Below are 11,817 nucleotides of genomic sequence, written 5' to 3'. Positions count from 1 at the left end.
CCGTAGGCCTCGGGGCGAGTCTCCGTCTCCCGCCCCCTCCCTTCGCGGATACTGGCCCCCCGGTAGGCGTGGCCGGGACGGGTCTGGGGGCGGGGCCGGGGCCGGTCTGCGGGCGGTGTCCTGGCGGGGGTCGGGGGCGGGTCTGAGGGCGGGGTCGGGGCGGGTCTATGGGCGGGGTCGGGGCGGGTCTGCGGGTGGGTCTACGGGCGGGTCCGTGGGCGGGTCCGTGGGCGGGTCTGCGGGCGGGGCCGGCCCACAGGCGGAGCCGAGCGCCGGAGGCCGGCTGGGGAGGTGCACATCCGGCGGCCGGCCCCGCGCTGCATAAAGCCACCTCCCCGCGGTTGGCTTCCAGCCGCGGCCCGGGGCTCCTTCTCGGCTTCGGGAGCCCGGCCCCGATGCCCGAGGGCGGCCATGGGCGCGCCGCACTGGTGGGACCAACTGCGGGCGGGCAGCTCGGAGGTGGACTGGTGCGAGGACAACTACACCATCGTGCCTGCCATCGCCGAGTTCTACAACACGGTGCGGGGCCGGGCGCCGGGTACGGGAGGGCTGGCGGGAGGGCTGTCCCCGCGCTGCGCCTGGAAGAGGGACGTGGGGAGCTGCGTGTATCTGGGGCGTTCTCTCTCCAGGGCCAGCGCGGATCCACGCGCCCTCCCGCGTGCTGCTTCCAGTTCTCCATCCTTCCTCCTCTCCCGCCCCTGTCCCCGATGTTTGGGCTCATCTTCCCCGTCCCGTCGTTTCCTTCGTATGGCCCTATTGTCTTGTTTGGTCCTCACGACTCCCTGAGCCGGGGACCCGGCCAGCTCATTCCCCCAGTTTGGGTTAGTTGGGAGCGGTGAACCCGCCGGGACACCTCCCTTTCTCCCCTAGGATCTGTGTGGCGTGACGCACTTGGGTCCCATTGTGCGCTTGTGCTCCGAACACCTGCTCATGGGGTCACAGGGAAGGGGAGGACCCCCCCCTCGCCGGTCTCAGAGGCCGCGCCCATTCCCACCATGCTGACTTGCCCCATCCCCTGAATACACCAATAATGTTGTTGTTGTGTGCTGTCTAGTCGATTCCGACACATAGCGACGCTATATAGATGGAGTTATTTTTGGCCTGAATCAAGTTAATTGCTACTAGTTCTTATTTTAAGAGCCTTTAACCCCCAGCCTCGCTCCAGCCCCAAATCCACCTCCCCCAGGCCGGTATTCTCCCTAGTTCTTAAGTCTGGATAATGGAAAAGAAGTTTGGGAGTGATCATATGAGTGTTTTCTGGACGTGTTTGGGTCCTTGGATATGGACAACAGAAATGCCCCACTGCAGAATCCTGCGTGTTTTTAGACTTTGTGGGAGGGAAACCGTGTAGTTGGAAGAGGAAATGCCTCTTCTTTTCTCTAATCCCATGGGTCAACATTCTGGTATGAATGTCAAACTCTGCATGGTCACTTCTGCAGCTTATCTTTTCACTACCCCATCATGGAAAACAGGAACTCCTGGTTCAAGTCATTGTGAAATTGAGGTTGTTATTTAGGGTTTTCCCAATGGATTTACTGGGAGAGAAGCACATAGCATGAAGTCAGGTGCTTCTTGCCTGAAGAAATCTCAGATGATCTAGTTCTGCCCTTTCACCCACATGATGAAGAGACTGTGTGTGCTTAAAGGGGGCAGCTGACATGTCAGAGGTCCAGAAGTCTTGACACTCCCTCTCTTCAGTGCTGAAGTCCATGCTGCCCACCACACACACGTGCGCGTGTACACACACACACTTTCCTGCTTCATGACTAGGTTAGTTCCTCACAAACCCTGGCCCTCTGCCCAGTGAATACTGTGGAAGATGCAGATAGTGGAGGTGACCATGCCTCACCTATTATACAGTGTCTTGAGGAGGATGCTATCAGGTGTAGACAGGTGCATACAAAGGATGGGCTGGAGCAGGGCTGGGTACTTTCAATAAGAAGAAACACCACCCATAACTCAGTTTCTCCTTTTGTATGTGGAGAATACAATGAAATACTAAGAGTTGCACTGGAGTTGATCCCTGGGTGGCACAGATGGTTTGCACTTGACTAGTTCTATTCGGCGACACACGCAATCGCCATGAGTCAGAATTGAGAGCCACAGGTTTGGTGTTTTGGTTTTTACCGACCTAAAGAATAGCTATTTGAACCCATCCAGCAGCACCAAGGAAGAAAAAGGCCAGGCAATCTGCTTCCATAAAGATTACAGCCAAGAAAACTCTATGGGGCAGTTCTACAGTGAAACATGCCGAGTTGCCCCATGAGTTGGAATCAACTAGAAGGGAATGGGTTTGGTTTGGTTTTGATTTCACCAGAGTTAAGGAAGGGATGACAGGTTGATGACAGGCTGTCACGCTCCCTACAAGGATTAATTACCTGTGGAATCTGAGGCCTGAGGCCTGCAGGGAGAGTCCAAAAAAACCAAACCAAACCCAGTGCTGTCAAGTTGATTCCAACTCATAGTGACCGTATAGGACATAGTAGAACTGCCCCATAGAGTTTCCAGGGAGCACCTGGTGGATTCTAACCGCCAACCCTTTGGTTAGCAGCTGTAGCACTTAACCACTACGCCACCAGGGTTTCCAGGGTCAGAGAGAGTCAGGCCTGATTATTTGGGTCAAAAAGTTAGTGTATCAGTGTCTGCTCTGAGTCTGCCTTGAAAAGACCCAGAGTGCTGGATGAGAGGGAGAGTTTATTTTGTCCTTCCTTTTAATCTAGTTCCACTGGAGCTGTTTGTTATGTAGTGTGCGCCAAAGTCCTTTTTAGAAATGAACTGTTAGCTTCTTGGATCAAGTAGACACTTGAGACTATGAAGGCATCTCCTATCTGGAGCAGAGATGAGGGGGCAGAGTGGGGTCAGAAGCTGGCGGAATGGACCCAGAAAGAGAGAGTGGAGGGAAGGAGTGTGCTGTCTCATTAGGGGGAGAGCAATTAGAAGTAGATAGCAAGGCATATATAAATTTTTGTAGGAGAGACTGACTTGATTTGTAAACTTTCACTTAAAGCACAGTAAAAATTTTAAAAAAAGAAAAGAAAAAAGAAATGAACTGTTAATCTTCAATTGCAGTGGCTGTGACTGATTAGCCCAACTGGTCAGTCTGACAAGCCTTATTCCTAGTAATGTGCGTAAACCACAAACTTCGCTCAGGCAAAGCGGAGAGATTAAGGTCTCAGAGAAGTAGTTGATCACCTAACTTTGTGGAATGTAGGCCCAGAGAGTTTAGCAAAAAAGCATTTCCTCCCCTCTGTTCCCATGGCCCTAGTTAAATTCTGATGCTTATCACAGAACATACATGCTTATCTTACTGCTGTAGGGAGGAAGGCGGTAAACTATTACTCAGTTTTTTTTTTATAGCCTCCTAGCAAGGCAGCACCTCCAAGGCAGCACCTCCAAGTATCCATTTTATAGGAAACCGATAATCATTAGTCATTTTGAGAAAAAGTTAAAGGAATTGAAGATGTTAAATCTGGAAAAGACTGGGCAAGGGTACCTAGAACCTTCTTAATGGGCCTTAGGAGTGTCACATCACTACTACAAATTCAGTTACTACTACTTACTGCTGTAGGGTCTATTCCAACTCACAGCAGCCCTGCAGGACAGAGTAGAAGTGCCCCAAGGCTTTCCAAGGGCGTAAATCTTTACAGAACCAGACTGCCACATCTTTCTCCTGTGGAGTGGCTGGTGGGTTCTAACTGCTCACCTTTTGGTTAGTAGCCAAGTGCTTAACCACTGTGCCACCAGGGCTCCTTTCAATTACTGCTGGCTATATGAGTCGGAATCCACTGGACGGCACTGGGCATAGCTACTTATGGAAACCCCGATGGCGTAGTGGTTAAGTGCTATGGCTGCTATATCAAAGGGTCAGCAGTTTGAATCCACCAGGCGCTCCTTGGAAACTCTATGGGGCAGTTCTACTCTGTTCTATAGGGCCGCTATGAGTCAGAATTGACTCGATGGCACTGGTACTGGGGTAGTTACCCATAGCTATATGGGATGTTTACCTGCATTTTATTGACTATGCAAAGGTATTCGACTGTGTGGATCATAACAAATGATGGGTAACATTGTGAAGAATGGGCATTCTAGAACACTTCTTTGTGCTCATGCAGAACCTGTTCAGAGACCAAGAGGCAGTCATTCGGACAGAACAAGAGGATGCTGCTTGGTTTAAAATCAGGTGTCAGGATTGTATCCTTTCACTGTACTTATTCAATCTGTATACTGAGCAAATTATCCGAGAAGCTGGACTGTCTGAAGAAGAACAGGGCATCAGAATTGGAGGAAAACTCATCAACAACCTGTGTTATGCAGATGACACAACCTTGCTTGCTGAAGGGGAAGAGGAGTTGAAGCACTTACTGACGAAGATCAAAGACTACAGCTTTCGGTATGGATTACACCTCAACATAAAGAAAGTAAAAATCCTCACAACTGGACCAATGAGCAACATCATGATAAACGGAGAAAAGATTGAAGTTGTCAAGGATTTCATTTTACTTGGATCCACAACCAATGCCCATGGAAGCAGCAGTCAAGAAATCAAATGACACATTGCATTGGGCAAATCTGTTGCAAAAGATCTCTTTAAAGTGTTAAAAAACAAAGATGTCACTTTGGGGACTAAGGTGTGCCTGACCCAAGCCATAGTGTTTTCAGTCACTTCATATGCATGCCAGAACTGGACAATGAATAAGGAAGCCTGAAGAAGAATTGATGCTTTTGAATTATGGTGTTGGCTAAGAATATTGAATATACCATGGACTGCCAGAGGAGGAACAAGCCTGCTTTGGGAGAAGTACAGCCAGAGTTCTCCTTGGAAGCGAGCATGGTGAGACTTTGTCTAACATATTTGGGACACGTTAGAAGAGGGACCAGCCCTTGGAGAAGGATATCATGCTTTGGTAAGGTAGAGGGTCAGTGACAAAGAGGAGGACCCTCAATGAGATGGATCAACAAGTGGCTGCAGCAATGGGCTCAAACATAGCAACAATTATGAGGATGGCGCAGGACTGGGCAGTGTTTTGTTCTGTCGTACGTAGGGTCGTTATAAGTCGGAACTGACTCAGCACTTGTCTATATCTATATAGATGTCCACACACACATATACACTTTTACGTATATACATACACATATATACGTGTACATATATGATACACATGTATGTGTGTGTATATTTTTTCATGTATATCCCAAGCCAGTTGCTGTCAAGGTGTCTCGTACTCATGGCATCCCCATATGTGTCAGGGTAGATTTTCAGTGGCTGATTTTTCAGCCTTTCTTCCAAGGAGCCTCTGGGTGGACTTTAACCTCCAACCTTTTAGTAAGCAGCTGAATATATTAACCCTTTACACCACCGAGAGTCTCCATTCATATGTATATATTTTATTTCTTGTGTGCCTATCACAGAGACCAGACTTGTCAGCCATCAATCTGGGTGGTGAGGGTCATAATAGAGGTGTGCACAAGACGCTGAGGGCATTACTAATACTCTGCATGGGGTTGGTGTAATGTGTGGGCTGGTGGATTTTGCAAGAAGGCTTCTGAGTAGGGTCACCAACTTGTTCTGATTTGCATGGGGCTTTCTTGGTGTTAAATTTGAAAGTCCCGCTTCCCAGGAACTGTCTCAGTCCCAAGCGAATGGGACAGTTGGTCATCCCCCTTCAGGGAGGTGATCAGAGTGGGGCTGAACTTTGAAGGAGGCAGAAGGGAGCAATAGAGTGGGTTGTTACGAATCTGCATACGGTTAGAAAGCCCTAAGGAGCCAGGATGAAGCTCCTTAGCTGTTTGGCAAACCACTGTTGAGAAGATTTACAGCCCGTTGCTTTGTCCAAATTTATCCTCTGTCTGGGAGAGTGCACGGTCAGATGCATCAGGATGAGACTGTGGTACTTCAGGCGGTTATGTTGGGGCAAATGTTAAGTAGGAATTCATAGAATGAGGAAATAGCTAAGGAAATCATTTTAATGCATTTTAAAATTGTGGTTTCCTTTCTTTTTCTTTTTTAAACTGTGGTTTCCTTTTAATGGAAAAGAAAAAAAAATCTGTTCTGCAGGCATTAAGCAAACCAATTCTCCAAAGGATAACCCAACAATAGGCTTTAAAAAATACAGGTGGGCTGAACTATTCTTCAACTTTAGTGACCCACAGACTCTGAGGGGAAGTTTCGTTTCTCAGCAGAGACTAAGTCAGAGTCTGTCTCTTAATCATGACTTGGTTGCTTCTCTGTATTTCTTTCGGAGTTCCTTCCTTTTTCTGTCTGGAGGATTAGCTCTCTCTAACTTGGTCTTTTCCTTTTCACATATTGGTGGATGGGCTATGCGGAAGCAAGGACGTGATTTCTCTGGTATTTGGGAGCACATGCTGGAATGGTGCTTCTAAATTGAGGTCCCTAACGTGCATTTAAAAATAATGCTAAAAGTGTCATAATTTTATTGCAGGTGTAATAAACTACTTTATGCTTCTGTGAATGGTGTATAAATACATTTAAAAGTGATTAATGTACATATTGTTGGCGGTGATATAAATTAATAGAAGCATTTGTGGGGCAGCTTGGCAGTAGATAATTGCACTTGGCTGAAGGCAGGGAGGTTGAGAGGACTTGAGGCAATAAAGATGTATTTGGAGTAAAAAGTGGAAATGCACTCTATTCTTCAGCATGGTAGGTGGGGCTGTAAATTGGTGCTCCTTCCACAGGGGGATTGCTAAACTGCCAGCTGCAGCAGTGACACACGAGGTAAATTTGCATGAACTGGGAGGAAAAAGTTTGCAAGGCATATTGTTGAATGAAAAAAGGAAGTTGCAGAATGATGTTACAATATGTGTGTTTTCTATGGAGATATATATATATAACCCCCCCAATAAATAAATAACCCCCCAAAATCCGGTGCCATCGAGTCAGTTCTGACTTCATATGTGCAGAGTAGAGCTGAGGGCCACAGGATTTTCAAGGCTGTGGCCTTTTGGAAGCAGATTTCTAGACCTTTCTTCAGAGGCACCCCTGGGTGGGTTGGAAACACCAACCTTTTGGCTAGTAGTTGAGCACTTAAGCATTTGCACTGCCCAGGGACTCCCGGATATACATATGTGTGTGTGTGTGTGTGTGTGTGTGTGTGTGTGTGTGTGTGTGTATGTGTGTATGGAACCGTGGTGGCACAGTGGTTAAGAGCTTGGCTGCTAACCAAAAAGTCGGCAGTTCAAATCCACTAGCCGCTCCTTGGGAACCATATGGGGCACTTCAGCTGTGTCCTACAGGGTCACTATGAATCGGAATTGACTCGATGGCAACCGGTTTTATAGCCAAAAAAAAAAGCCAAACCCACTGCCATTGAGTTGATTCTGACTCATAGTGACCGTATAGGCCTTCCAAGGCTGTAAATCTTTCCGGAAACAGACTGCCACTTCTTTCTCCCGTGGAGCTGGTAAATTCAAGACACTGACCTTTTGGTTAGCAGTTGAGAGTTTTAACCACTGTGCCACCAGGACTCCTCTGTATACATACATACATACATATACACACACACATATACGTATATGCAAAGAGGAAACCCTGGTGGTGTTGTGGTTAAGTGCTATGGCTGCTAACCAAAAGGTCAGCAGTTCAAATCCACCAGGCACTCCTTGGAAACTCTATGAGGCAGTTCTACTCTGTCCTATAGGGTTGCTATGAGTCGGAATAGATTGGAAGGCAGCGGGTTTTTTTTTTTTTTTTTTTTATATGCAAAGACTTGAAGACTTTGAATCTGAGAACAGTGGTCATCTCTGAGAGGAGGATAGAAAGGAGACTTTAGCTTTGTGACAGTTTCCCTTTTCTACGTGAAGGACACGTTCATGTATAGGAGGGAGGAAAGATCAGGTTTTAAGCTAACCATGATATGACAAATCCAGTTTTTTTTCTTCCTCCTTCTTTTCCCTCCCCTTCTTTTCTGCCTTTTACTTTTGTGTATAACAAAAGGTAAACCACAGTTAAATTCTGTAACGGGTTGTATGTGCGTAGTGTGTGTGACGCAGTTCGGAACTTCTGTTTGGCCATCGAGGAGGTAAGCCAAGGTGGCCCGAATGTGCTCCGGTGGGTTGGAGGTGGAAATCAGCTTGGAGCCATAAGAGCATAAGGTCAGGAGTCAGCTGGCTCCATGCTGGCCCCGTCTATGTGGCAGGTTGATTGCCTCTCTGATCTTACCTAGCCTTGGAGACTTTCTGCGTCCTCAACTATGTCTCCTTGTAAAACAAGGGAAGATCGTTAGGATTCTTCCGTTTCATTGTTAAAGATTTCCGGTTTTAAGGCTGTAATAATGACAATGAACAACAGCCTGCTGCTTATACTCGTGCTGATTCCTCCTTACTCATTTCTTAGTAAATGAGAATTGGCCATGTTTTCAAGACTTGAGACCTGCATACCACCTGGGACATATGAGAAAACTTATTCATCTTCCCACGCAGGGTCACCGTAGCTCATAGGGTTCCTGTGTGGGAAAGAGAAAAAAATCCACTTCTAAAAAATCTGTTCTGCAATGTAATGGACAGTTAAAGGTCTGCATACAATTAAGAAGCAGAATTATTATAGTTATATTAATTTTGAAGTTGTAATAATTATAGTAATTCTGAAGTTATTCTTGCTACCAGTGAGTCCACACTAGGAATTTAAGCTCTGGGCTTCAACCTAAGGCAGTGACCCTGCCCCCATTCCACCCTGACAAAGGATCATGTTACCCTCCCGGGTTTTATTTCTCTCCCACCCTATCTCTCTTTCCTTTCTAAAAACTGTCACTCCCAGACCGCTGTTGGTCTAGATGGCAACAGAGGGATGTGTTGGCCACTGAGGCTGCCATTTTCTATGCTTTGCCTCAAGTACCTTGGTTAGCTGATGCATTTTGTTGGCTTAGTTGTGTACCTGATTGCTTTCTTGGGTGTGGTAAAGCCCTCCTGCCCTGCCCCAACTTTCAGTCCACTTCACGCACCCACCCTCATGGTTCGTTGGAGACCTCGTCTAGGGTAAACTTTCTGTATTGTCCAACATGGGTGACCACCTCTTTTCTTTTGAAAGTCCTTGGTTCCCTTGGCTTTCTGGACTTCAACTGCTTCCTCCATCTGTCTCTGAATGTTTTCTTTTTGGTATTTTTTATGTGCACCCTCTCTTCCCCTGCTGCGTTGCATTCCCATGGTGTTGCTCATTTAGACTTGGCTCTTTTCATTCTGCATACTTCCTTGGCGCTACCCAGAGTCCTTTACAAGGAGCTCCTCTTTCCGCAATCAGAACAGAGATGCTGAAACCCACACTGAAGGAAAAAATTATGTTGTTTTAAAGCCAGAAGGGAACTTAAGAAATTTGGTCTTTACCAAAAAATAGGATTTGATGAGGGTGACAAAGCTGACCATAGGCAACTAAGGGGGAAATTAGGAAAAGTCTTCTCCATGTGGGTCGAGGAGAAAGGCTGGCCTTGCTGGTGAAAAATTACTGGAGACTGGAACATGGCTAGTCCTTCTCACCCCTTCATTCAACTTTATTTTACTCTTATTAAGTACAAACTTTATGAAGAAAAATTGTGTACAAATAAATTAGGACAGTTCATAGTCTGTGCAGAGTAAGAGTAGTTGATTCGTTTAATTAAGAGAGGCGCCTGGGCAGCCTCCATAGATTGTAGCATTTTTATAGTTGCTCCTGTGATCAAAGAAGGAGCCCTGGTAGCACAGTGGTTAAGCGCTCTGCCGCTAACCTAAAGGTCAGTGGTTTGAACCCTTTTCTCCAGTCTCTCTGAGGGAGAAAAAACCTGGCAATCTACTCCCATAAAGATAACAGCCTAGGAAACCCTACGGGGCAGTTCTACTCTGTTAAATAGGGTCACTATGAGTCGGAATTGATGGCACAACAACAACAATGATAAAGAAAGGAGTCTTTGGGTGGTGCAAATGGCTAAGAGCTTGGCTATCAATTGAAATATTGGTGGTTTGAATGCCCCCACAGGTGCCTCAGAAGAAGGGCCTGGTGATCTCTTTCTGAAAGGTCACAGCCTTGACACACCCAATGGAGCACAGTTCTTCTCTGAAACAGATGAGGTCACCATGATTGGCAACTGGTATGATCAAAGAGGAAGCAAGGAGCTCCCTAAGTTGTCATTTAACAAGCTCTAAGTGTTCCTGGTTATGTACCTGCAATCAAAAAGAGTGTTTAAGAGCTTAAACGAGATGTGTGGCCACATCCATTCCCAATTGCAGAGGACTTACCTGAGACAACCTGCTTTATTTTTTGCCTGGCCTTTTACTTAATATGCACCTTTTCATTTTATGTTTCTCCCCCGCCCCCAGATCAGCAACGTCTTGTTTTTTGTTTTGCCGCCCATCTGTATGTGCTTGTTTCGGCAGTATGCAACCTGCTTCAACAGTGGCATCTACTTAATATGGACTCTTTTGGTTGTTGTGGGTAAGTGAATTAGTTTGTGAGCCTGGACTGAAAGGGAGGAAATGGAATTCCACATGCTTCCTGTCCCCTTTGAACGTTAGGTTTCATAAACCAAAGTTACTCTGACGTCTTAGCCACCTTTTTGTTTTCAGCTTGCTTGACGCCAAAAGAAGGACACTGTTGAATGCGGGCTTGATAACAAGTTTGACTATACGTGTCACTTAATTGCATTTGAGAATTCATTGCTGTAATAGCTCTTGATGTTGTACCAGCGCAATTTTCTGAGAAAACTGTGTGAAACAATTGAACTCTGGTAAAACTAGTTTCTCATGGACTTAAAAAGCTCTAGATGTTTGATCCTTCATTGTTCTCTGAAATTCTTGTGTAATTTCCATTTCCTCCTGGTTGGGAATTCATAACATTGAGAGAATTTTGTTATTTATTTATTGCCTGTTTCCATGAAGGCTCAATGGATGGGGACAGAGTGTGTTTAACTGTGGACTTATTAGCGTTCTGATGTGCTGATATTTGGGCCCTACTTGAAAGCCTCTTTCTAGACTTGGAGTCTACATGCCTGGGTGGGGTGAGTTTCTTCCTTCAGTTTCTATTTTCAGAGAGAGAGCCATCTGAGGATGCAACAGCCGTAGGTGAAAGGCTACCCTTAAGCGGTGTATTCAGCTTGTTAGTCTCTTCTACGGTGACCTTCTTTTTTGGTTTGTAATTGGTTCTAGGAATTGGATCTGTCTACTTCCATGCAACCCTCAGTTTCCTGGGTCAGATGCTTGATGAACTTGCAATTCTTTGGGTTCTGATGTGCGCCCTGGCCATGTGGTTCCCCAGAAGGTATCTACCAAAGATCTTTCGGAATGATAGGTAAGCTTATGCTAAATATTTTTGTGTTTATCAGCAGGTGCAGTACCTGGTATAATGATGTATAGATAAAGAACAATAGAACGTGATTAGCTCCAGCCTAGTGATGAGCTTATTATGTATTTGTTTATTATCCACTGGTTGGCTGTGATCTGACAGTTTAAATAAATGGACAGATTAAAAAAAAGGGACTTTTAATATGCTTGGGGAATAATTTATATGACATTAAGGACAAAAACCCAAAATATCTCCTTTATTCAACACGAAGAAGAGTAGAAAGATTTTCAGCAGGGGAGAAATTGTTGGATGGTAGTTCAAAGACCTTTTTTGATTTCCTGTTAGAACATTTCCTTGAGCCTAATCCAACTCCACTGGTTTACATGTCTGAAGGAGAATGGGTTCTTGGAGCTATAGATACTTTAGTTTTCAAATTGCATTTTGTTGCTTCTGATGAGAGCTACACACACACACACGTACACATATACAAAACTTCAAGCTGGGAACCCGTAATTTCAGGAAGGGACACATTTTAATGTCCGTTGTGTTATGGT

At 45.8% G+C, this 11,817-nt stretch overlaps 1 protein-coding gene across 4 annotated transcripts in view; it reads left to right on the top strand.

The window, feature by feature from the left end:
- The first annotated feature begins 339 nt into the window (after positions 1-339).
- The window catches only part of ACER2 (alkaline ceramidase 2), a 31,408-nt gene continuing 19,930 nt past the window's right edge, over positions 340-11,817 (top strand). Inside the window, exons 1-4 of one of the 4 annotated variants that reach the window (XM_064290452.1) lie at positions 408-519; positions 4,113-4,831; positions 10,303-10,417; positions 11,128-11,269. In XM_064290452.1, coding sequence (XP_064146522.1) covers positions 4,730-4,831; positions 10,303-10,417; positions 11,128-11,269 — 359 coding nt within the window. In that variant the 5' untranslated portion in view covers positions 408-519; positions 4,113-4,729. Of the gene's footprint in view, positions 520-547; positions 4,832-9,961; positions 10,074-10,302; positions 10,418-11,127; positions 11,270-11,817 lie in introns of those variants that run through there. The other 3 variants (XM_023545234.2, XM_003407340.4, XM_064290451.1) reach the window with 3 other exon arrangements.

Source organism: Loxodonta africana, chromosome 9 (assembly GCF_030014295.1).
Source record: "Loxodonta africana isolate mLoxAfr1 chromosome 9, mLoxAfr1.hap2, whole genome shotgun sequence".
NCBI lineage: Eukaryota > Metazoa > Chordata > Mammalia > Proboscidea > Elephantidae > Loxodonta > Loxodonta africana.
Note: the sequence above shows the minus strand (reverse complement) of the source record. Positions and strands in the feature narration are given on the sequence as shown.